At 45.6% G+C, this 27,160-nt stretch overlaps 1 protein-coding gene across 1 annotated transcript in view; it reads left to right on the forward strand.

Annotated features, from left to right (window-relative positions):
- The first annotated feature begins 12,429 nt into the window (after nucleotides 1–12,429).
- The window catches only part of KPNA3 (karyopherin subunit alpha 3), a 53,885-nt gene continuing 39,154 nt past the window's right edge, over nucleotides 12,430–27,160 (forward strand). The window contains exon 1 of the mRNA XM_065053515.1: nucleotides 12,430–12,613. Coding sequence (XP_064909587.1) covers nucleotides 12,530–12,613 — 84 coding nt within the window. The 5' untranslated portion in view covers nucleotides 12,430–12,529. The remainder of the gene's footprint in view (nucleotides 12,614–27,160) is intronic.

Raw genomic sequence — 27,160 nt, forward strand, 5'->3', positions numbered from 1 at the left:
GATATTTGCATCCAACTGCATCTCAGCCTTCCAAGCCCCTGTGGTAAGCAGAGATGTTTATTCTGGCACTTTCCCCACAGCAACCTACGAGGTTTCAGATATAGCAGCCATCAGTCAATGCAGGTTGAGCATATTTGGAGCAGAGAGACCCCCTGCAACTGCTGTCATGGCTGTAAGATTCAATTAAAAAGCACAGTTATCTTTTGTAGCCTGCAGCACTGTTATCTCATTAAATACAAGGAAGCCCTATTCCTTTTACATTGATGGCAATGCCAGGGATTCACCAAGCACGCTCTATACAATATTTTTTTAAAAAATACAATCTGTAGCACTGACATAATTATCTGAACTCTCACTTAATACCTGGCATGACAGGAACGAGCCGGTGCCGATTTTCTGCCAGGGAAGGAATTCCCCGCAGCCAGGAGGGCGGTTTTCGGTTTCTTTTCCACTTGGTCTCCTCCTTGTTTTAATCCCAACTTGCTGAGTGCTGACAAGGATGTGGTGCTGTGCAGAGTGGAGGGGGACAGCAGCCCAGCATTTCACAAAGCGAGCAGCACTCCTGACCAGGGACAAGAGGGAGCAGAGGGCGAGGGTCTTGCCCAGGGGCTCTCTGAAGGGGACCCATCCAGGAGTCCCTCCAAATGGTGGCCCCTGTCGCTACCGTTTTTCAAAGTTGATCAAGAAGTCTCACAGGGTTTTGGGGTTAACCACTGTTGTTTTTCCTCCCTGCTTGGTTGTACCTTGGCAGCAGAGGAACACCAAGTTGCATGGCTGCAGGTTTGCTGGAGGACTTCTGGGAGGCCCTGGTGGTGTCTTGCTTAGTAGCTGGCTGTGGGCAGGAAAAATAGCCTGGCAAAATAAAATTTAAAAAATTAAAAAACCAAACCAAAACAAAACACAAACAAACAAAAACCAACAAAAAAAAACACAACCAACCAAAAACCAGAAAACAAACCGAAAAACCCCACCTCTCTCCCTTTTTCTCTTTTTCCCCTGGATCAGTTCTCTGACCTGGCTCACCACCAATCTGCCAACCGCCTGTACTGGTTTGTGGTGGGGACCCTGAGGGAAGCAGAACCAGCCCTTGCGGCTGGGCTGGTCGGGGAGATGTTCCCAAAAGGCAGCACCTCCCTCCCCACCTAAATAAATTGGGATAAAATACCAATTTCATCTAAATTTTAGTAGCCACACCAGGCTGGCTGACACCCAGTTCAACTCAGCCAGATTTTACATTGACTGTGTTGAATCATCATAAAACTATCTGCAACCAAATGCTTACAAAAAGCTCCCTCCTCTCTCAATTACTCCACACTCACATTTTTTATCTGTGTTATGTTGTCATCATCATGCCTTAGCTTAGATAGACCGTTGCCAACAGTCATGCCGTTTGAGGTTGCACTTTAAATCCACTGCAGCTTGACAAGCAGTGAAGTATGAATTATAGCACTCATTAGTTTTCTTCTCCTCTCCTCTCCTCTCCTCTCCTCTCCTCTCCTCTCCTCTCCTCTCCTCTCCTCTCCTCTCCTCTCCTCTCCTCTCCTCTCCTCTCCTCTCCTCTCCTCTCCTCTCCTCTCCTCTCCTCTCCTCTCCTCTCCTCTCCTCTCCTCTCCTCTCCTCTCCTCTCCTCTCCTCTCCTCTCCTCTCCTCTCCTCTCCTCTCCTCTCCCCTTCTTTACTCTTTTTCTTCTTTTCTCTTTTTCTTTCTTTTCCCTTGCCTTTCCCTCTTTTCTTTTGCATTGCCTTGCCTTGCCCTCCTGTCCTTTTTCTTGCCTTGCCCCTTGCCTTGCCCTTTTCCTTGCACAGACAAAGAAAAGCGGAGAACTCCCTGAAGACGAAGTAAAACTCAGGTCTGGCTTAGCTCCACACCTGGTGCTGGACACCAGCAGTTGGTGAGTCCACCAGCAGGTGGTTTGGTTGTCCCTGCCCTGGGATGAAAATCCATCAGTGGATGCCAGGTTCACGAACATCAGCCAGCTGCAGTTGTGCTTCTGGGATGCAGCTGGACAACTCACACCAAGCTTGGAGGTGATGGATCCCGATCCCCTCTGGCAGGGCCCCAGCAAGTCCAGTGCAAAGCGTGGCATCGCTCCATCCTTGCCACTGAGCCGTGAGGCCTCAGTCACCTTGGCCAAATCCCACGGGGGTGCACCTGGGTGCCCTTGTGCCAGCCAGTCCACGAGAGCAGGGCAAGGAGCTGAAGACACTCGCATTTCAGCAAGCTCACTCACAGCTGGTGAGATGCCATTGTAGCAAGTGGCTGTCGTCACCCGCTCTGCTGGTTGCAATAATAAAAAGAGACAATTTAGAGCTGTACAGCTCCAACTGGGAGCGTTTCCCAGCTCCTGGCTCCACATGTGCTTCTCAGCCATGCGCCGGCTTTGCACTGTGTCATGCAGAGCCTGAAAGTGCCTCAACCTGTGTGACATTAAGGGCTCCTGTCTGCAGCTCTGCAGCCCCCTCACTGCTCCGTGTTTCCCCCCTGTTGCTGTGTTCTCTCTAGGCCCTAGGCAGTGGTTTTCCATTGTCAACCCATGTTGTTCTTGTCTTATTCTTATGGCCCTGTATCTGCAATCCTGTTACGACAGGCTCCTGTGAGAAGTGATGGTCATCAGCATGGAAATCCCCTTCCTTTCCCTCCTCTCTTTCTCCAAAAGCAGCTATTACCTCTGGAGTCAATGCACATCACCAGCTCCAGACCTCATGAATAAATCTTTGCATAGGTCCAGGTGTCTCAACATCCTCCACACAACATCCTGCGAGAGGCTGTGAGCAGCTGAGCACCAGCCAGCAGGAGAGCACCTGCAGAAAATGGTGCCCATCTTCCCATGGGACATGGTGTCACCAGCCCCTGACGCTCCTGCATTGGGATCACGCAGGGGTGAGCTTCAAGTGTGATGCAGAGCTGAGCAATCAGCGTGCGAGGTCCATGTGACAGCTGGTGGCCTGTGGGAAGAGGTCCATCCAGGCACAGCCTTGCTGGAGCACCCTCGCTGAACAAAGTCCAGGTCCATCAGAAAGGCAGAGAGCTGTGAGCAAAGACACTGTCTGTGTAGTTGATTCTTCCTTCATCCTACATTATCTTCCAATACTTGAAGTGGCATCAAAGATGAAAACGAATTCCTGTTTTTAACCAAAACAACTCACAAGGCTTCCTGTTTTGATTAACAGCTCCAGTCCAAAGGGAGGATGCAGGAATATAGAAAACAAGGCCAGGACACGTTTTCCTGCCTCCTTCTTCTGTGACACCACTTCAGTGGTATTTTGCTGGGAAGAGCGGTGTCTAATGGGTTCCTGGTGCACATATCATTAGAAAGCTGTTCAAATGGATGGATGCAGGATACCCGCTTTAAAAAGTGACAGTGTAAAAATAGCATTCCCTTACTTGACATACCTGATCAAGTAGAGCAGATGTCTACCTGTGTCCAGAAAATAGCCATTTACTTTCATGACCAAAGCCAACCCTCCTCTCTTCAAGCACGCACCCATATGCTTAGCCTTACACGTGTGTGGTGTCTGGTTTATTCAGTCAAAATAGCAACGCACATTGTTATTTTCAGGTTTTGAGAAGCTATTGCCATGGGGACTGATGATCCAAATAGATCCTGAGATCAGATCACAGGAGGTTTTAAAATAAAATTGCCATTTCTGCCAATAATCATGTGAAACTGGCTTCATTGTGTAAGTATAGGGACTTGCCGTTTTGATGATTTCTTACAAAGAATATGATATCTTTTTCATAACAGCTTGGTATCAAATGTATAATTATTTGCAGGCTTTAAATATATAGAACATTTCCTCAAATGAGCAGGAGATGGTGGCAAGAGCCAGCTGTACTTGGTACCAGGAGCATAAATACACATGAATTTCCTTCCATCAAGGCACACAAAGGGAAGTGTCCCTTGTTTCAAATTCACATAGCACTGCATCTGGGACTTTCTTATCTCTATGTCAAAAAAAACTATTATATGCATATATATAAACTTATACTGGAGTGGAAACTAAAACTTATTTCGCAGAAGTTATTAGAACCTGCCTCTACTTCTGCGTAATCTCTGCAGCAAACCGGTTTCAGGCTGTGCTATCAGCTCTTGCAAAGGAAGCAATGTCAGGGCAGGTTAATACTTGGATATGAGAGCACAAAAGAAAATCCGCCTTTCTAAGGATGCTGTAATCAGAGCTGCATTAACCAGGGACTGAGACAGCCTGCTCTGGGTGGGTGCGGGGAGGTGCTGGTTGCACAACATGCACGCAGCGTGGAAACGCACATTGTATTGCTGGGACCGAGAGGAGTGGTGGGGACCATAAGCCCCCCCCAGATCCACCTCAGTAAATCTTTGCTGTGTCTGTCATAATTATTTGCATTAAATTGTCTTATACAAAAAGTTCTTAATCTGAGTTGGTGAAATCAGATCAAATCCAAGTGAAGGCTCTCGATAACCTTTAACAACGTGAGCATCAAATACTTTGGTGTCACTGCAATTCCACTTCGAGATAACTTCTGCTCAACTAATGCCTATATTCTGCAGTGCAGGTGTAAGTCCTGCAGCTCTCAGCGACTGTGTTTGGGAGAAAAAGTGTATTGCTAACACGTGCCAAAATCTGAAATGGGGCATCGTGCTCTGCGATAGTAACGTGCTGGCTATTTACATCTGTGCTAGCTAAATACATCTGGCTAATGTGGATTAAACCACCATTTCCCCATCCCTGCATGGATGTTAACACATGTCAGTTAATGTGTATCACTCAGTTCCTGTTCAAAACTGCAGCGTCACAGCACCATGGTGTTTAGGAAGCTGGCAGTACATTGGGCTTCGCATTATGACTCGGAGATGATGAAGGTCACTCCAACCACAGAGCTCCAAACCTGCAGTTTGGTTACTTCAGAAGTGATCCTCCAGCACCACCACACTGGAGGCTACAAGAGAAAAGCCATCTTCTTCCCTTGTGTTGCTGGAGTACAAAGAGTTGTCTGATGTGCATCAAAACTCTCATTGCTTGGGGCTGTCAACACAAGGGAGTTTGTGAGCTCAAGCCTGACTCAGCAAACTACCAGTGCTCCAGAGATATTTTAAGTGCTCACTAAAATAAGGCAGTCCTGTCTGGATTGCTTTTGGGAGACCAACCAGAGCCCACCAGGTCTCCCCTGGTCCAGTTGTAGCCCTGGGCTGGGTATGTAGGCTGGTTTGCAGGACCTCCAAAGGAGCTTCAATACCTCTGGGCTGGATAGGCCATGGATGCGCATCCTGGCAGCCAGCAGGAGTGGGCTGTGACAGCAGAGCTGCACACCTGCTGCCAAATCTCACCAACATCAGGCCTGGCCGACACACCCAGCTCTGCATTATCCATCTTGTGCAAACACTGTGACCACACTAAAATGTGCAGTACCATCACCCCGCTGCAAGTGATGCTGATGAGGTCTGACCACAGAGGATTGACCCACACTCACCTGCAGTCTTCAAGAAGAGGCCAGAGGCTTCATAGCAGGCGGATCCTCCTCATGCTAGAGCTTGCAGGCTGAAATATGTACTGTGGCTGATAACAGTTGTCCCCATGGGCCCAATGGCCACCTCCTCATAGATGGAGTGTAGCAGCTTTCAGCTGGGCCCATGACTCTTGCAAGATGAAGTACAGGGGACTTTGAGTATCTGACTTTGAGTCCCAGGGCTCCAAAGACAGGCTTTCCCTCACCTGCTGTGATGCCCTCCACCTTGCTGCAGTCCCCACAGCTTGCACAAAGGCGTTGAGGACTCCTTTTGCTTAGAGGATGCATCAAGACAGGGTTCCCCCAGCAGTGTCATCACAGCCTGGCACTGCTGTGGCTGATGGGCCAGGAGGGACACCTGGGAAGCCATGCACAGTCATACAGCTGGCACCAGGCTACCTGCATCTTGGCCCCAGGGTCCTAACATATGGGCTTGCACCACCAAGGATATTCCCCAGGAGGACTGATTCTCCCCTTTGTCATGACACGGAAGTAAACCTCTCCTGCTCCAGCGGGTGACGAATGTGGTACCCCAGACCCTGTGACTGGCAAGTTTAAAGGAGATCTTTATTAGCCTTGCAGTTTCCTGAATAGGAAGACATTATTTACCTGGTTGCAGACCACTTCTTCAGTTATCTCCCTCCCAGACATGCTTCCTTCTCATTGTCTTTGTGCTACCACATTCTGTGCATCCATAATGAAGAGAAGAAAAAAGCCTCCCAATTATGCCAATTAAATTATCCACTTTGAAATATAAATTAAGAGAGCCATCCTCCAGACAGGCACTCCCAGGTCCCCAGGGACCTTTCCGGTAAGCTGCATTCCTTCGCTGTCTCCTTCAGGCACAGCGTAGTCTGTGTCAGGGGTTTCCTGGCCCTTTTTGGCTCTGGACCTGGGCTTCAACTGCTGCATCTCCAGGCTGCCTGTGGTGAAGGCTCTGGGACATGGAGCAGATCGCCTGAAGCTGTTCCCACCAGGAAAACCAGCAAGCCCATCAGGTTCTGCTGTTTACAGCCCAGCCCAGCCCAGCCCAGCCTCCCGAGCACTTACATCCCAAGGCAAAAGCCCAGAAGGCTGGTGGACCCATGGCTATGCAAACAGTATCTCAGCAGCTTTGCTTGGATCAAAGCTCTGGGCAGGGTGATATTCTTGTTCCTGATCACCATCTGCCTTATATTTGGGAAAGCTGTCCAGGCCCTGGTGTAAGTCTCTGCGACCCCTCTGGTTCTGTGGCAGCCTGGAGCTCAGACATCAGCAGAAAGCGATGTCTTCAGCTCCAGGTGGGTTCCCAGGCCCCGAGCACACCCCCCTCCTCCCAAGGCTTGGGCTGCCTGGGCCCAGGGCCAGCTCTGACAGTGCAGCTGGCTGGCCTTGAATCAAAGAGCTGTTTGAGAACACGCTGTGAGGAGCCTCGGTGGGAACTCGCTCCCCTTATCTCGGGAACTGCTTTTAAGCAGGGCTTTTGCCCTTTAGTCTCTGCCTGAGCTACACTGCAGCTACGCCTGTGCCTGGCCATATAACTCACCAGTATGGACCCTGGTGTGACCCAGGACCAGCCTTATCACTATGGGCTTGTCTGGTGATCGTGCTTTTGGCTGACCTCAGCTACCATCACCCAACCAAGCTCTTCTTGCTTGGGTACTGTGGCAACAGGCCCTTGACCACGAAGCCCTTCCCCATGCCCACCTTGCTGTCACTCTCAACCCCAGCTCACCCTCTTGTGTGGTGCTGCCCAACAGCAGGAAACAGCAGAAGATGAGGAACTGGTGTGTACTTACAAAGGGGTTTCTTGTGAGAATAGTGGAGGAAGAAAGTGATGCTCTGTCCCAGGAGAAGCTTCCCCTAATTCTACTCCCATTCAAAGTGTGGACAAAAATGCTGAGATAGCAACTTGGCTCAGATTGAACACAGAGGACCTATGAATAACCAGAGGTTTTACAGTTCCTCCTTCACTAACAACATCCCCCAGATCCTGGAAACGCTAGCAGACCAGCCAGCTGCTCCCTCAGTGCTTCTGTTCCTGGTCTGCAGATAACGAGGCATTTATAAATCCCAACCCTGGGCTGTTCACTGGTTCTTCCAAGGCCAGCCTCACACCAGCTCCTTCACCAGCACTTTGTGTTGCCCCCAAAAGCAACTTCTCCCAGCAGCAAGGGCAGCTCTCTGGAACCGATCCTGGCACAGACGTACTGAGGAGGGTCTTCATTTCCCTGAGCCCCTCACCAGCCCACACACCTCCTGGCAACCCAGTGGAGCTGTTTTTGCAAAGTGCCATTGGCTGTGCTGCCTATGGGTAGCAGGATATGGTGCACCACTGCAGAGAGGTATTTAAGACTGCCAGGTCCATTGAGACGCTGTTGAAGGACTGAGAAAAGACATCAGAGAGCCAAATGTGATGACATACATATCCCCACTGTAGCCAGGGCAGGGTTTCCTTGTGTGGACTATCCTAGCCTGTCGCTGGAGTTTTCTGCCAAAAGAGCAGCTGTTTTCACGCCACACTGAAGTCTGACACGTGGCAAACTGCCTCTAGGGTGGGTGACTGGAGAACCCAGACCCTGGCGTGAAAGGGGCCAAGCAGTAACAGGACAGCCTGGTGACACTCATAACCTACTGCTTTGAAACTGGAAGACCACACTGTAGCCTGAGAGTATTCAGGTGCCAAGTTCATAGTGGTGTGGTTCACTGAGTACTCACTTTCTGCTGTAAATCTCAGGACTATTGTGGGTCTGATCAGAAGCCTGTCTTATTCAGCATTGCATGTCCAAAAGTCACCAGTAAATGGATGTTTTAAGAAAAGCATAGGAACAGGAAAAAAGTGATGCTTTCCCCAGCACTTTCCCAACTTCCAACCATTTTCAGATTAGGAGTTTCTTGACCTGGGTACGTGGATCTTTGTACACAGAAAATTTCCATGGGCTTCTCTTCGATGGACCTAGATCATGACTCCTTGAGTGCGTGTTACCTCTTAGCATTCACAGTATTTGATGTCAGCCTTTGACAAAGCTGGAGTCTTTACCAGGATTTACTTCACGTTCATTACTAAGCCTTCGTTACCATGAGGTAAGAACATAATTCTTTTCCTATGAAGACCAATTTTTACTTCAGTGATGGGAGAGAACTGCAAATGTGCATTAATAACTCACCAAAATGATACATGTATCTTAAGGGAAAATGGGTGGTGAGGGCATTGTTTGTAGGGAACTTTGCCTCAGTTTACTTCATGCATTGCTCATCCCTTTTTGTCAGAGAGCAACATCAAATGAGATGCTGGTTGCTGGAGAGCTATCTGTACAGTGGGAACAGCTGGAGATGATCGGAGCAGGGACCCCGGCTGTGCATGTGTCTGAGCCTGTGCCAGTTATGCTGCCTCTAACAGACACAAGAAAGCAAGGTGTGAAAGTTAATGTCTGCTGGAAGTTAAGAGAGCACACAAACAGTGGAAAATTTTGTAGGAAAAAGCTTTCTCTTGGTCTGCCATGCCAATGGTAATACATAGTTAAAGCTGCCATGCAACCCAAGCCAGAGATGCCTAGGCATCCCATTTTGAGATGGGCAAGGAAGACAAGAGACCCACAAGTGGTTTAGCTTAACTTAATGGCTTAAGTGACAATCTTTGTACCTTTCTATAATGACAAGTTGCGTGATTTTACAGCGTGTTCTTGACAGATGGTTTGTAGCCAAGTCAGCAGCAGTGGTTTAAGATGATACCACCTCACCACCTGCCCCATTCCTCTGCTGGGGAGGCATCCACACCTCCTCCACCCCACAGGTCTTGGCTTCAGCTGCTTGTGGCTGTGAACAGAGAGGCTGAGGAGCTGACACGTTTTATTTGCCTCTCCTGCCTCGCCTTCTAACATCTGCTAGCAGGGTGGGACTGACAGCAGGTAGCATCTTGAAGCACTGCATGTAAATCTCCGCAATCCTTCTTGGAGAGACTGCCAGCAAGAACATGGCTCAGGTTCTTTATATTTCTTTTACATACCGGTTTTCTTGCAGCTGTATTGGCTGGTGGATATAGACAAAATCACTGACTGCAGAAGAACAAATGACTGCCTACCACAGGGTGAGTGGCCTCTGACTCTGGAGCTGCAGGTGGTTCCTGAGCTGACCACCTGTACTTCCTAAAATACAGCAATATCACCTGCTGGGTTCATTTTGTCTTGCTGAAGCCAACAGGTCATCCCAAAACCAAGCACGGCTCAATGCTGTTCAGAAATGGGACACCCGAAGAGTTGTTATTGCCCCACATTTTGAAGTATGAAAGATCTCTCCCCCACATAGCTCTTTAAGCTATGAAGTTTATGTTGTTGTGGCACTGAAGGCACCCACAGACCTCGCTGGCTCTAACCAGACTCTTTTCCTCCCATTCTCTCTTCCCATCACCCAGGAGCCCTATTTCAGCCCAGCCAGTACATGAGCCTGCACATCTGGGCCAGGGGTGCGGTGGAGCTGGAGACCGGCACTGCTGCAGCCTCGCTGGGGCAGGGGGCTGAAATGGAGAGCAGAGAGGCTGTGTGGGGTCAGTAAATTCCACTAGTGGGCTCACGGCCCCAACATATATCTTGCAGGTCTTGATGTGAAGCTCATATAGTGAGGAAGAATGACCACAGTGAAACACATTGTTCATTCCGTTTTCAAAGCAGTGAAGTACTCATTCCTTATATTTCAGTATCGTCTGTTAATTAAAGTGCCAAAAAGTAGTATTTGCTTAACTACACTGAAATGTTTTCTCTCTGAGTACATGCAAGTTTAATTATCCAGTCAAGAGCTCCACCAAGAAACTTCCATGTTGCTCTATCTAAGAGGTGTTCAATTCCTGAGTGTCTACTAAGACTACAGAGATGCACTATAGAAACTCTGAAAAGCTTTCATATGGATAGGAAGAAATGGGAAAGAAAAACATCACCATGATGGTATCTATAAATACTATCTAGTGGAATGGGTATAGATTTATGGATTGGTAAACTGAGTTGTCCCCATATGGAGACAATCCATTTTTTATTTGCAAGTTTTCGTTTTACCACACAGATTACAAGCTGAACAAACCTCTTTTGTTTGTGGTAATGGTGAGCAGCTCCTCCAGAGGACAACTGCAACACCCCTGCCTGCAGGGGTCACATCAGCGTTGCTCTGATGTCCTAGCAGGCCAGAGTAAGCCACAGCCGGCAGCTACAGCCACCTTCCCTGGCAGGTAAAGCAAAGCTCTCAGCTACTGAATCTGCTTTAGCAGCTCCCTTGAAGACAGCTGGATCCAATCCTCCTTCAAAAAAGCAAGTGCCAGAGCCTAGAAGCCATCTCTGACATTAATGATCTTGACAAACGCTGGTCACATCAGCCTGCCATTTGGGCTTTGCCTGCTCCTGGCTTCTCTTCCACTGCTAGTAATAATGGTGCAGCACACCCAGACAAAGCCGTTGAGAAAAGACACAGAGGAAAGTGCATTGGGAGCGGAAAATACTTGGATACAACAGGGATGGAAATGCTACATTGATCCCTCAGATAACAACATTTGGCACACAGCTGAACGACAGTGAAGAAGAACATTAGTCTTCCAGATTTTTATTCATCTCCATCAGGCTGCAAGCCTTGTTTTGCCAGAACTGTGAGTTACAAGTTACAGTCATTTGAACAACATAAAGAGGGGCTGGGGGAAGGCAATTAAAAGGCTGAGCTATCAATTAAAGGGAGTGACTCTGAAAGAGGTGTATGGAAAGCTTATATATAGCTATAAGGGCCTGTTGCAGAACCTGATGCAGTATAAGGTGTGTTAGATATTAACATTACATGTTTTCATTATTTTGGGGCTCTGGTTTTCTTGGATACTTGTCCTCCAAAGAAATAATACTCTGCTTTATGGAGGGTGTTAGATCACAGCTTACCACTGCCTACAGCTACTTCACCCCCACACATCCTCTTTTCCAGCCTGCAAATACCAGGTGCGACTTTGCGGCGCTGTGTTTGACCGAACTTGCTGTGCCCATCTGACTCTCCATCTCGACCTGCACTCATGACCCGGGCGGGGGATTGCTGTAGTTTTGACAATTTGGGTGCTCCACATTGCAGCAGGTACGCTATCCCGGGGACGCACAGGGCTGCCACGTGCACGTGTGGCACGAAGGGCACGTTCGCACAGTGCAGGACTTTCTTCCCAGGTAGGGCTCCCTTGTGTGGCATGGGAGCTGAAGGAGACTTGGGGCTTCCCAAAACATCCGGATTTGCTGGGTGCTTGTCGTGCAGCATATGCCAGGCACCATACAGGGATGTCAGCGCTGAGGGAGGTGCGGAGCGGCCCCCTGTGCACCCGTGGCTGCCAGAGCCACCCGAGGCCGGCTCTGCGGGTGAGCCACGCCAGCGAGGTCACCGCGCAGCGCACTGTGGGGACAAACCGGCAGCTAACAGGGGCGCGGGGGCTCGGGGAGCTTCCCGGAGGCCGGGGTGCCCTGTACCCACCGCAGCCCCATCAGGGTTGATCCGGACGGGGCACGTAAGGCCCTGGCGCCCCTCAGAAGCATGAGGCCGCACCGCTGCCAGGGCCTCCCCGCCGCCCGGAGCGTTTCCCGGAGCCCAACAGGATTCAGCATTGAGCGGGAACTCCGCGGCCGGAGCCGGGAGCCCGGCGGCGTCCCCGCCCGCCCGGCAGGGCGCGCTCCCGCCCGCTCCACGTGCGAGGCCACCGCCCCCCAGGACTACACCCCCCAGAATGCGGTGCGGCACCGGCGCCCCCGCCCCGCAGGGCTCCCTGCGCCGGTCACGCGGGGCGGGCGGGGCGAGGCGGCGGCGCCGCGATTGGCGGGGCCCGCCCGCCGCGTCACGTGGGCTCGCGGCCGCCCTCCCCGTCACTCAGCAACGGCGCGCGCGCTCGGCCCCCCCTCTTCGCTCTTCTCCCCCCTCCCTCCCCCCTCGCACTCGTCACGGAGCGTCCCGCGTCCCCCCGCCCCCCTCTCCTCCCCCCGCGCCCGCCCCTCGCGCGAGCCGCCGGGAGCCGCCGCCGGAGCCGCCTCACAGGAGCCGCGAGCCGCCGCCGCCGGGAGCCGCCGCCGCCATGGCCGAGAACGCCGCCGCCGCCGCTGCGGGCCTGGAGAACCACCGCATCAAGAGCTTCAAGAACAAGGGCCGCGACGTGGAGGTAGGTGCGGGGCCCCCGGCCGGGCCCGGCCTCCGCCTCCGGCGGGCGAGAGGAGGGGCCGGGGCCTGGCCGCGCTCGTGTCGCCGCCGGCGGGCGGCGGGAAGGAGGCGGAGAGCCGTCGCCCGGGGCGGGCGGGCGGGCGGCGGCGGGGAGAACGCCCGCGGGGGATTTTTCTCCTCCGTCATGCGGGCGCGGCCGGCGGGGGGCGAAGGAGGCGGCGGCGGGGGAAGGGTTGGCGCGGCCGGGCCAAGCGCAACCCCGGCGGGCGGCGTGCGGGCCTCACCGCGCCCCCTTCACCGCCTCCCCGGCTTGCCGGGCTTCGGGAGAGCCCGCTGGGCCCCGCGCCGACGGCGGTGCCCGGGCAGGGCCGGTAGGCGGGGGGATGCATCCCGCCCCCCCCCCACCCCGCCCCGCGTCCCCTCCTCCCGCAGCGCTCCTCACTCCCGGCCCAGCTGCCTCCCGTCCTGCCTCCTCCCCGGGCCCCCTCCCCCGTGCGCGGCGGGATCGGGGCTCGGGTGGGGTGGACAATGGTGTCGGCTTCCTTTTGTGCCAGCCCCTCGGGGCGGTAGTAACCCTTCCGCCGGGGCGAGGGGCTGCCCTGCCCGTCCTCCCGTGCCCCGCTGTGCCGCTGCCGCACACGGAGGCCTCTGCTGGTGGTAGGGGCCGCTCCCACACTCTGATCCGCCTTTTTACCGGGTACCATGCTGGCCCATTTTGCTTCCTGTATTGCCTTAAATCAACCCTTTTTTTTTTTTCTTTTTTCTTTTTTTTTTTTTTTTTTTCCTTAATGCTTGTAGGCACAAAAGTAATCGTCTGCTGGGCGTCTCCAGCTAAATCGGGAAGGAGTGTGGTGCTTATTAAGGCTAATGGGGTATTAGTTTACTCTCCCGAATTTGAGAGACCCTGGGTGATTGGAAGCTTATTCTCTGGAGGTATTCCGAAGGTCTTCTGAATCTGTGTGACATTACCGGGGACATCTTCAGTTCTAGTCTCAACTGAAAAGGGAGGCAATCCCAGATCTTGTGTTTAAGTTTCTGTAATAGGAAAGGAACGGGGAGGGAGTTGTTCTGGAATCAGACTAGTATTGAAATCCGATTAGGATTCGCTAGAGTGAAAACCTAGATAATGTGTCAGGTTACTTTGACTTCACCTGAGGGTGTTTTCAATGCCTCTGTTGATTTTATCACTTAATTCTGTGGTCAGCAGGGCTTGTTTTTTGGTCCTTTGAAAGCACATTTTATATCTTAGCAGAATCCACACCTCTGCTGCTATTGTTTGGGTGGAGACAATTTTATGCAGGTCAGGCTTAGCAGCAGCAGTGTCTTTAAGATGACATTCACAGTGTAAACTTATCTTTATCTTATTTTTTGTTTAACTTGGTGACAGTGAATCTTTTTCACAGAAAATATTGTGTGTAAAGGGTATGGTAACTTCAACACTTCTGGCTAACCTTAGGAAATGTTAGAAGGTAACTAAAAATTGCCCATCCTTCTGTTTAGCATTCACTTTTCAGGGGAAGGAGGAGGCGTGAGGGGTTTCTTTTTCCCCTTCTCATCCAGTGAGGCTCGTCCTACTACTCCTCATTCATTTTGTCCTTGTCTCATCTCCCTGTCTTGATTACTGACTTTGCTGCTGCTTTCTCAGTCACTGGCCTGAATCCATCAAACCTCTAAACAGGGAAAGGTTAGGTATGTTTGTGCCTCGTGTGAACTGATCTACCATCCATACTTGCTTATATTATAGCATGCCCGAGATTAGGGGAATTAAATATCTGCCTCTACGGCGGGAAGAAGGGAATTGACTGCCTGAGCTTTCCTGAAATTAGTTATGCCAGACCAGCTAAGGTAGTTTAGCTCCTGAAGGGGATTAATTATTTTGGAATTGGGTATTTGCTGTTAGGGAGAAGTATATCCTCTAGGGTTATCTTCCGGTGTGCTGACTGGCTTCTTTTTGTGGCTGAGCCTGAGGTCGTTTAGTAGATAGCTCCAACAATGTTAATGTGGTTAAAGGTTTCATCCATGCTTTTGAAAAGGGTTAAAATCTAAGAAGCATCTTTCTTTTATGGGCAACAAACAGATGAAACACAGAAGTATGTCCAAGTTGTATACACGTAGTGATAGGCTAAAATGAAATTTAGATTCATTTAAAGGACTGTACAAGATTAGAAATGTGTCAGCGTCTTTCAAAATAGCCTAATTTGTATTAAATGTCTGAAATTTTTTACCAGACCTCCTTTTTGCCTCTTTTCTGATCTGGTATTTATTTAAATAAGTTTGTGTTAGAAGTACCCTTCCAGGTAAACTTTAACTTAACTCTCTAGAAGTAAAACAATATCAGTTCAGTTTATAGTGGAGAATGAAGGAGCACAGCAGTGTTGTATAACTGCCATTACTTACTGTGCTTCTGTTGAAATACTGGTACACAGGCTGACCTGCTGATTGGACAAATTGTCTGTCTTTAGTGAAAGTTACCAGTTCTCCACAAAATGTTTATTTTCTAAATCAAATATTCTACATAATTCCCAATGGTCAGCAATTAAATACAATTGTTTTGGTGCCTGTGCTACAGTAAGGAGTTTTTAATAGAGATTCTTCTTCCAGTTTTCTGTATTTAACTTTGGAAACCAGGAGGCATCAGTGCTATCATTGACATTGATCTACACATTTTGTCAAATTCCACCAAAGATAAAATAAATGGTTAGGATGATGGAGTAATAAATCATGGTCTAAGATATTCCAAGCTGTATGCTCTCAAGTTCAGTTTGAGAACAGTGGCATTTGAGTCACCTTCTGCCTGGAGACAGTCACTACCTTTAAACTCATCAGGTTTGAATACATTCTTTAGTAATCTTCCTTTGGCTTCTTATAAATACTGATGAGTTATTACTGATCCCCTCTGGGTACAGACTCTTCTGGCAGACCAAAATACTTACTCCTTTAATTTGTTGTTAACTCAGGTTTTATTACTAGGTTTCTTATACCATGTAATTGTCTTTGCTTTTTGTTAATGCAGTTTTAAGGGAAAGAAAAGATAACTATTTTTGTTTTATTTTGAGGCAGATCTCAGTACCCCATGCAACTTCTCACTATGCTCCTTTTCTGTTAGCAAAGAAAAGGATCTGTTGAGCAGAAGTCAAAGCTTCTGAATCCTTGACCTGCACATTTCATAGTTTCAGGTCTGGGTGGAAGTTTCTTACCTTTTTGTTGGCTTCCTCTGTTAGGGAGATAGGTTGTGTGTATAGAACTGGAATTCTGATCTTGAGGTTGTTAATAATTCCAAAAAGTATTTAGCCCCTAAAAGGGATAATAGGAAAATCAAATGCCAGAAATGAAGCATTACTCAGGTAATGAGAGTTTGTGTTCCTGTTTTTATTAGTGAGACTCTTCTATTTTTGTAGGTACTGACATGTGATTAGCAGCAGACAGAGCTAATCTGAACCTGCAGAGCTGAATGAAAAGGAGCCAAGACACTAGTGGCTTCATCTGGACAAACAACTTCCAGAACAGTTTCTCTGCACAACCTTCTCAATTTTATATTCTCCAGAGATGTGAAAGGGCTTTTTAAATTGTCTCATATATGAAGAGAAGGTGTTCCTGTGTTGATTGTAGGCATGTAGTCTTAAGTCTCAGTGGGTTTCTTCTAAGTGTATGGCACTGATTATTCCAATACAATTGAGTCTTTATAGGACAAGACTGAAAAGTTGCAGTCACTTAATTTGTGATAACCCTTGTAACTGCTGTATTTTTTTGTTTATGTTGACGTCTAAGGTAGACTAGCTTTCAAAAAAGAAAGCCTAGTTTGAGCCTTCTGATTTTTCTATTTACAGTTCTTCACCTTCATTCTTCGCCTAGTAACATCCTTCTTAGACTTTTTTACTCCTCTAACTTATTGGACTAGAGGTGTTACTTATTCTTTATTACAATAGCAGGCACCCATATGTTGGCTCATTGTTGTGATGTTTAAGGTGACAAATCAAACAATCCAGCCCATTTCTTTTTGTCGGGATTAGTCAGCATCCCTGACTTAAACTGAGGAAAAATTCTTGATGAATGGAGATGTTATAATTTGTAGGGCTATCTGCATGACTTACTGTTATTTTTGTGTGTAATGCAGTGAGGCTATGTGGTCATATAATTAGCAAAATGCATACTGGTTCAATAATAAAGCTCCATGTGCACTCATTTAAAAAACAAAACAACAACAAAAAGTTAAACACCCCCCCCTCCCCCAACAAACACCACACACACAAAAAAAACCCACAACCAAATACCAAACAAAGCCAAAACCCAAACCAACCAAACAAAAGGACAAAAGACCCAAACCAACAAGAACTAGTGAGGATTTAGTGCATTATAGCCTAAATATCTTTCTGTAAAACCACTTGAATGATGGGGATTAAAATTTCGTTTATTTGTCACACCCCTAATCATAAGTCAAGAACACAAGTCCTTGAACTTATGTTGTTTAGGCCATAGGATTAACCTCCTGAAATTTTTGAAGACTATTTACCAAAAGGAGATGTAGCTCTTCTGTCGTCTTTCATCTACTCCCACTCTGTTTGATTTTAAGCTTCAGAGGTCCTGGCCACTTATGTCTTTTCCCCATTTAGAGTTTTTTGGGGGCAACTGGATCACCTTTTGCTTTGTATCACCTTTGGGTTCAGGGACTTTGAAGGATTCATTTTCATTCTGTATCTTTATTCTGACCCCAGATGAGGCAGAAGAAGAAACTGCGCATAGCTCAGATCTCAATCATCAGCTCTGGCAGCTTCAGTGTATTTACCGTTGTTGCTTTGCTAACAGTGTGGATCTAGTTCTTGAGGATGCTTGAATTTATTCACATTTTTCTGTCATGCTGCCATGATTTTTTTTTGCTAGCAGAAGAGTGTCATTCTGGGGAGGCCAAATCTGTAGTTTGTGGGCATCTGAGAAAGGTATAGGTTGTCTTAAAGCCATGTTCTGGTCAAAGGCTTATTGTAGTGGAGGTACCATAGCTGGGCAATGTTAAGAATGAGCAGATGTGATGCTACCGGCTCATTGCCTGATACTGGCTGGTGTTTTTGCTGTACTCCGCTGTGTTCCCCTCAAACACTATATTAAGCAAATAAGGCTTGTAGCAATACCAGAAAGCCTTTTACTCCCAGATACTCTACAACAACTCAGTTTCTTTCAGGAGCAAATTTTTACAAATTTATCAGCTTTCTGCCTTTTACTTTGTTGGTACAGGAACTGATACTGGCAAAACGAAGAGATGGGAGGGAATAGGGCTGGGACAGCTGATTTAGGTTGGTTTGAGATACTATAGACCTGCTGTCTTAATAACCTCATGGACTCAGTGAATCTCAATAGTTCAAGTGAAAACACAGCTGTCAGGTAGCTTCCTGTTAAGAACTGGATTTCATATAAGATCCAGTACTTTCACACAGAGTTTCTAAGCTCTGACTCCTGCAGCTTCTTATTGCACTCTCAGGCCAATATACTTTTGGGAGAATACAGGTGTGTGTTTGTACCTTGGAAAAAATAACATGGGTAAGAAGTAAGAGGTAGATGTGTGAAGCCTCCTCAGTTGCTATTGCTACAGGATTCTCCAAACTTCAGTTAATCTGCATGTAGGTAGTACAATGCCGTTAAATGTTTTGGGCTCTTGGCAGAAAGCAAACAACATTTAGCTCCACTTAAATATGCTGTCTTGTATTTTCCTTGTGAGGTCAAAAATCAATTGAATGTGTTGCATTTTAAAATGTTTAAAGACACAGATACCTTATGAAGCCATAGTTTATTTCAGAAAACAATTTGGAGATGGCATCTCATGATGAACATAATCTTCATAAGCTGATTGGGATCGCTGCTTGCTGTATTGAGGCCCAATTATTGCTATTTGTTGTTGTGATATACCAAGCCCTAGCTAATCTTCCTGTAATTACAGAATCTGTTTTTCTTCATTCTTGCGTATTTGTAACACCATAGCAGTTGCACTGATATCTCTAAAGCTGCTTCTATTAAGGGATTGATTTCTAACTTGTAAACTGTCAAAGTCTGGTCAAAGTTGGTAGCAGCATAACTGGCGTACTAGTTTTGACAGCTCTTTAGCTATTTTCACATAAATCCTTTTAGGTTTTCATAATATTTCGCAATTCCAGCACATTTTGTCCTCTAAAACTGTGTTATCTGACAAGGCAGCGATTAGGAGGATGTACCAGCTACAAGCGAGTGATCAAATCTGTATTTATTGTGGGGTTGGAAGTGAAATTAGGCATCTAATTTATAAGGTTAGGCCAGAAGGAGCAACAAACTGATTGAAGCTGATGGGGCATGTCATCAAGTAGTTAAGACAAATTTCCAAATGAACTGACATGAAATGAAAAAGGAATCTAAACCTCTATGTTTTCCAAGAATAGGATCTATCAGTTCCTTCCAAAATACCCAGCACTGTGGAACTCTGATACTGAATTTGTATTCCCCGATTAATTCTGTAACAGCAGAATCTGTGGGCTTCGCTTCCCATTTCACAAAATTTGACATGGGTAGTCAAAAGAGCTAGTTTCTTCCAAGAAGGTAGTCCTGCATCAGAGCTGGCGGTGCCTTGGAGTTAAGTAGTTACAAAGCTTTTAATATTTCCGTAATTTTCTGCTCCCTTAGCTTCCTCAGCCAGCTCTTCATGTCTGGGGAAGACCAGCGCTGGCTCATAGAGGTCAGTGTGAAGGGGAGGAGGTACACCTTGTCTTGTGATATTTAACTGTTGGATTATTATCTCTTCACAGTCAGGTTGACACCATTAAATCTATGGGGGAAGCTCCACGTAGTTTCTTCTGGGTCAGCTGACACTCATCTCGTTTCTCAGGTCAAACAAATGTTACAGTGAGTTTTAAGCTTTATTTTGTGTGTATGTTTAATAAATACAGCAAGTAAAAAATAGGAACATATACTGTAAAAATAGCAGCAGAACAGGAGACAAAATTAATATCTTCCCCATTCAAAGACCTATTACTGAATTACTCTGTTCCCTATATTCTGTCATGTCTGACCAGCTGAGGATCTCTTGTTTTGTGTTTTTTAACTTTGGTTATTTTCAGTTTCAGTAAGATGGACTTTGGAGGTAGTGATGGAATAGGTGATTTGCAAAATCAACTTGGAGAAATGGCTTCCTCATTTGTTAGCCCTGATAGAGATGTTCAGGGTGTTTCAAAAAGGGGGACCCAATTTCAAAATGGTGTAAGTAAAAAATCAGGTCTGTCTTTTTGAAAAACCCTGTATTTTAGTGAGTGCTTGAGCATCATTGCAAACCTGCTGGCATGGAACATAGTTAAAGCATGTTTGCAGGAGGAGAAGGTGGTCAGACAGGGTGCCTGGGTGAGTTCTGGCCAGGTTTTCAGAGATGCAGTAAGGGATTCCTGGCCAGGTGCAGTGTGAGATTTCAGGTTTGCAGTTCTCAGGATGCCCTGGCCCTTGTGTTTTCCTGGTCAACTACAGTGCAAGTCAGAAAGTTGATGGAATTATGCAGAGAGACATTGTAGCTCTTACCCAGGTAAGCTAAGGTCACCCTAAGCAGCAGATATTGTCTTTGCATGAAGCTTTTTGGCATCAGGGTTTCTTGCTTCTTTCCCTGCACACAACTGTTAGATGCAAAGTCAGTGGTAGTGATTTCTCTGCACCAAAAACCTGACTTGCATCCAGATATAGAAGGCTTTCCACATCAAGAGAGAATCTTGAAATGAGAGAGCCCTGCTAGGAGTCAGCAGGATCCTGTTAACCACTGTTTGTCAGGCATGCAAGGAGAACGTAGGCTGGTAATGGGTAGTGTTCATAACACTGAACAAACAACAGTGAAGAACAACCTTCCAGACAAGAAGAGATGTTTAAGGAGCTCTGACATAGACAACCAAGATGGTGGCGCTTTTGAGCATCAGGAGTCACCAGTTCAGAATCTGGCAGTACCTTCTCCTCATGCCCATTGCCAGTAGGGATACTGCCCACTATACCTCTATGGAACCTGTGTTTTGGTGGGCTCTATAGCTGTGAGGTTTGAAGGAATTTTGTACTGGTTCTTGTTCATCAAAACCAGACTGCTTCTGGTGGTCTAAGTGACTTCTTAAGGCTAGCTGATACCCTTTCTATGGAAAGATGTATAAATTGGAATTTTTAGAAACTGAAGGTATCCTCAAGGAGAAAAGTATGATACCCAAAATGTTCAAACAGCAGAAACATAGAATTGGGGCTTATATCATGTTAAAAAGTGAGGTAGAAGCACCTAGCTTTCAGAATACTAAAATTATTAAATCAGAAGGGTTGCTGGCAGGGTTCATAAGAGACTGTGGAATGTTATTGGAGTGTATTTTCCAATTCCTGATGCTCCATCTTCTTCCTGGGTTGTCAGCTGGGTTTGTTGTTTTATCTTGCATCTTGAGCAGAATCATCTCTTCATAGATTTAATTAGGCAGCTAGCACATGTTTAATCTTTTTTTTGCCTTTTGATTTTTATCTTTCAAAAAATAGATTAAAAAATCTGATTTCATTTGAGCCATGTAATATTATAAAAAAAAAAAACAAACCCTTGCTGTGATTGAATATAGACTAGCTCTGTAGGGACTTGGTTTGTTGTTTTTTTCATGGCACCCTATGAATATATGCAAATTGCAATTATTGTTTCCTATTTTATAGATGGAATAATAGGACTTTTTTCTCTCTTCACAGGGAGGTGCTTATAAATACATCATAGAATCATAGAATAGTTGTCAGGTACTTTGATATTACAGTTGAAGACTGTTCACGTATCTGGAAAGGGAGTGTCTGTTCAAACACAGATTGCACAAGAAGGTATCTGGCTAGTATTTAGTCTAGAAGGTTTTATTTTTTTTTTTTTCTTCCTAGGGGAAACTAGTATAAATATTTGGCAAGCTTAAGAGTGTCTGGTCTTCTGTGGCATTTGCCCCAGAAGTCTGTGAGACCTTTTTGACCAAACACTTGATTTTGTAATTAGATTCTTGAAAGTGGTTATCTACTATTTTTATAAAAGTTTTTACATTTAAAAGAATTTATTTAAATCTTTATGGTGATCTAAAAATCAAAATTTTCGTCTGATGTTTTCAGATAGTTACCACGAATAATCATTTTAATTTTGCTCTGCTATTTTCTGTTTTTGTGTCCTGCACACAAGCAAAGACAGTATTTTTGCTCTGAAGTATGGCATTAAAAGTCTGTGGTGCATTTGGTTTCTGCCAACATCTGTTAGAACAATCTGTACCTATACCTCTGAATTGGGGTATTCTAGACTATAAAAGAGGAAAGGGACTCCTGCTCTTTTGCAGTGGCAATCAACTGTTCTGCTTGAGTAGACAGGTTGGTGTACTTTCCTCCCTCGCTAAGGGAATGATGGGAGGGATGCTTGCTTAGAAATTCTGGAAGACAGAGGTGGTGTCATGTCTTGGAGAGACCTGGGAGTCATATAGGTGCTTTGCTTGTTTTCTCTCAAGGGCAGGATAAACTTCTATTTCCAGGAGATTCTAAAGCATCTGCTACACTGTGCAATATGGGAAAATAACAAATATCTTTTTAGTGTTCACATAACTTAATAGAAATTTGTGTACTGGCAAAAGCAGATTCCTGTGACAAAACTGTAACAAGTTTCAAATACTTGTACGTATTTAGACTGTGTCAAGCCTTAATCTCCTAAGTTTTTAAAAAAGTGTGAATAGGAATTGTTTGACTGTCTAGGTTATCCACTGTTCTTGGTGCTTATTGGGCATATCACAGTGCCCAGATAGGCAGAGCTGGCATCATTGTAAAATTAAGTGTGCTCTTCTGTTTTCAAAAAGTACAGGGGAAAAAAACAAAAGCACAACCAGCCAAACAAAAACCAAACAAATAACTTGATAGAATTATCCTTCAGACCAGTAGTTTCTTTTGGGCTGTTGCATAAATGACCAAACTCCACAGTGAAGTTCTTCATGGTGGGCTCTTGTCAAAGTGGAGATAGCAGTGGCTGCGTTGCCGCAGCTCTTTGGAAGACTACATGGACAGGTTCCTTGCCCTGCTAGGACCACAGGACAAGCCAAATATTTTGAATTAGTTGGTGATCCTTGCTGCCTGCCCGCTGGTCTGTGCAGACCAACTGTTGTGCAGTGATGAGTTAGCTTGGTGTGTCGTGGGATTACCTGGAGACTTCAGTTTGACTTCAGGTGGAGGCCATATAGCTGCATTGTGGTCTTTGGTCTGATGTCAGTAAAGGTGTGATTAATGGTGTTAAGATCTACATCTGAATGGAAATGCTGTACAGCTTTTGACTAGGTATAATGTCCTTGATTCACACAAGAGCAGTAACTGAAAATCTACTAGATTCTGTCATCCTTCCCCCAGCTGAGTTTTGGTGTTGAATAGAGATTCCAGCTCTTTTATTCTATATTAAAACAGCAGATAACACGTTGATTATATCCTGGACTGCTTTGTGTCCTTCAGTATTGGTGCAATTTTTGTTGAATGCAGCCAGCTAAATTGCTTCAGGTCCAGTTTCCTGAGGTTTGTTTGATATGTCTGTACTTGTAAACTGGGTAATTGGTATATGGAAATTAAAACGTGTGCTCACATCTCACTTCTTAACTGGTAGTAGCTCAGTATGCAGGTTAAACAAATGCATAGAGGATATCAGGACCTAGAAGAATATGCTTACAAAAGAACTGGTATGAAATAAACTTAGGAATTGCTTTTCTGCCAATATATTTTGGGGCAATAGAAGTAGATAATGTGAATGGGCAGCTTTGTTTGCTTCCATAGGGCTTTCAGGTGAGTCAGCACCGTCAGCAACAATAATTGGAGGCTTGTGGCTTTTCATATTGACACGCATGTCCGGCTTTGGTGAGTCATTACCCTTCACCAAGTAAAGGAATCACAGTGGATATCTCACGCATCCAGTTTGCTGAGACTAGCCAGGTTCACATAGATACTTGAATTATCTTGCCACAGACTGGCTAGCAAAAAGCAGCTGGTATTCATTTTAGGGGCCCCAAACTGGGGATTAAAAAAAAAAAAAAAAAAGGCAAAAGCATGGCAGCTCGAGCTACAAAAGAACTAGTTTTCCTTCAGTGGCCTTTCCTAACCCTGAGGAACACAAGTCCCAGACAGATTATGGCATAAAATACAGTAGCATAAATACTGCATTCTGCTCCTAATGTACCATTGCTGCATTAAAAATTACAAGCCAGAAGGAAACTTTATAGTATTAAGGTTCTGCAGCACACAGAGAATCTGAACTGAGTCCTATTACTTTCTGCAAAATTATAGAATGTTTCCATAAAAGAGGAGCAAATACTGTTCAGGTCCACCAGTAATCAAATGAAATAAGACTCTTGGAGTCTCAGATCAGGGTACAGGCACATTCTAAGTGTATTTGGCTTCTTTGGTGGATCTGTGATTCTATGATCTGTTGCTTGTACTGTGGAATCCATGCCCCCTGCCTGCATTTCTAACTGGGTCAGCATAATTTAATATGGAGCTATGATAACAAAGCCAGAGGTGAAGTTGTTCTAACTTTGTAGTCTATATGACTGAAAAAAAAATCACTGTTTTTCTTAGAAAGACAATTTGGAGCCTTATAAGAGTACTTGGTAATTAGGTAAATCTCAAACTTAGGTGTGGGGAAGGGCTGCCTAGAACATACACTAGAGGCAAAAAAAGGTTGAGTAATAATCCATGGTGCTTGTGACTGAAGGAAGAAATCTAGCAGGAAGGGTTAATTTTGGCAAAACATTTAGTTTAGTTTGGCATGGATGTCAAATTTTTTTGCACATTCAAAAGAAATAGAGGGGATCAGCATGCACAGCATTGTTGATTTTAGTTCTTTCAGTTGTGATTAAGTAGTTGCATTCAGACCATCATGATGCTGCCCCAGAATTTTGATTTAGTAATCCCAGAATTTTTCCTTCATGTATTGTGATTTGCTTGCAATTCTTGGACTAAGCTATATGCACTTTGAAAGTCTGAACAGGTAGAACATCAGTGTCATCTTCTATCAGTGTCCATTTGTCTCTTTATTTTTGGCTGAAGCCAACTGTGCCAGAACAAGTAGAACAGTGTCATTGTTCTGAGCCTCAACTTTATATGTATTAACAAATTGTGTTCCTGTGCAAATATGGAATATTTAATTTCTACTGTTAACCGAAAATAGGCAGCTGACAACCTTAATCATCTCAACTATTGTGTACAAAAAAGCACTTGAGGGGTTTTTTTTCTGCCCAAAACCAGCCCAGCTCCTGAGGCTTCTGCATTTTCATGTGCATTGCAGTATTCCATGCTCATTAAAAGGTGTCAGAAAAGGAATAAGGAAAAAAAGCTAGTAAAGCAATTTCTATGGAAGAACAGTGTTTACTTCATCAATTTAAACACATTCTCCTTTCACTGTATTGCACCCACACCTACATTGTATTTAAACTATACTCTAGAGCAGGGGTGTCACTCGTTTTCACTGGGGGCCACCTCAGCCTCGCGGCTGCCTTCAAAGGGCCGAATGTCCTAAAATTACATTCGGCTCTACATTCGGCCCTTTGAAGGCAGCCGCGAGGCTGAGGTGGCCCCCAGTGAAAATGAGTGACACCCCTGCTCTAGAGTATGCTCATATGCAAGAGGGGAGGTATTAGTTAAATCCAATCCAACTGTTGGAACTGGGCCAAATTTTTTCTTTCAGTTTAGGCAGGTGGAAGGAGTCTGGAATTGACTTGCAAATGCTAAGCTCTTTGGGTACTCTATATGTTTAATCAAGCTACTTTGCTATCCCAGCTACATATTCAGGGCAGCTCTTTCCTATAAGCACATATCTTCTGTTTTTCTGAGTCCGGTTCCTGTAATGTTGAGAGGCAAGAGCAGAAATAAAGAATTTAAATGGCCAGTTATCTTTTAAAGAAGTTTGTAGATGCAGAAAAGTTAGAATCAGTCAGTGAATTTGTTCTCTTTTCCGCTTAATAGCTTGTTGTTGTTTAACACCAGCGGGCAACTAAGCACCACACAGCCACTCGCTTCTCCCCCTGCCATCCCCCACCATGGGATGGGGGAGAGAATCAGAAGAGTAAAAGCGAGAAAACTTGGGGGTTGAGATAAAGACAGTTTAAAAGGTAAAGCAAAAGCTGTGCACACAAGAAAAGCAAAACAAGGAATTCATTCACCACTTCCCATGGGCAGGCAAGTCTTCAGCCATCTCCAGGAAGGCTGGGCTCCATCATGCATAACAGTTACTTAGGAAGACAAACACCATCACTCCAAATGTCACCCCCTTCTTCTTACCTCAGCTTTATATACTGAACATGGCATCATATGGTATGGAATGTTCCTTTGGTCAGCTGTCCCACCTGTGTCCCTTCCCAACTTCTTGTGCACACCCAGATGACTTGCTGGTAGGGTGGTGTGGGCAGCAAAAAAGGCCTTGACTCTGTGTCAGCATGGCTCGGCCAATCATTAAAACATCCCTGTATTTATTGACACTGTTTCCAGTATAAATCCAAAACACTGCACTGTACTAGCTACTAGGAAGAAAATCAGCTCTGTCCCAGGCAAAACCAGCACAGGAGCTGAACTTTAAAAAGCAACTAAATGCACATCTTACCAAAGTTTCTGGAAATGTGTCTCGTGTATCCACAGAATAGCCAAAACTGACCTTGTGTGGTGTTTGTCTTGTCAAGATGAGCCTGGCTTTCCCACTTTGTGAACTGGCTGGAGACCGGTGCGTGCCGGTTGGCCTGCAGGAGAGCAGGGGCAGCCAATGAACTGCTTGCATGCAGGGCAGCTGTCAGGCCAGCTGTCCTGGCAATATTGGTGTGCTGGCTGGCATAAAAACATCTGTTTCTTGCCTCTCCATCTCTGGTGTTATCTGGACTTGCTCCTGTTGCAGTGGAAGGGGTGTAAATGTGTTAATTAAAAGATGACACTTCAGGTTTCCCACTTAATGAGGTGTCTAGTCAGGGTGAGCACCACACTGAGCTCCAGATCTCATTGTTACAATGGTAGGTAGACTTTTTAGTCATTAGGTTATGGTTATACTTCAATCTTCCATCTGATGCAGTTGGTGTAGCTAAAAATGGTTAAAATGTTTAAAACCACTGCAGCATTTGATTTTTTTTTTCTGTGCAGAGAATGTACATTATTAAACACCTTGTACACGAAACTTTGTTTTTAATTTCATTTAGAAAATCTTTATCCCAGCATAATAAAGGGAATGTAATGACTTGAGCTTCTCACTAGTTGTATCATTCACACATACAAATAGTTTTGGTTTTTCGATTTGTACTGTAACTGAGGATGAAGTAACTTATTGAGTATCCAGAATTTCTTGTCTCTGAAAGTGATAGACTTAAGGGACTTTAAAGTGCTTATAATCAATTAAGATTTATTTTTAGATATTGAGTAGAAATTTCAAATTAACAGAAACCCTAAGACTAGTTCAGTTATTTCATTGTGAATGAGATCTAACCTGCATAAAGTAGTACCAGTATTTTAAATTGTTCTTTCATAAATAGGATTATTTTGACTGCTTTGTCTCAGATAGGAGTTTGTCCTTTGGAATTAGCCT

The sequence above is a fragment of the Columba livia genome, chromosome 1 (assembly GCF_036013475.1).
Source record: "Columba livia isolate bColLiv1 breed racing homer chromosome 1, bColLiv1.pat.W.v2, whole genome shotgun sequence".
Classification (NCBI taxonomy): domain Eukaryota; kingdom Metazoa; phylum Chordata; class Aves; order Columbiformes; family Columbidae; genus Columba; species Columba livia.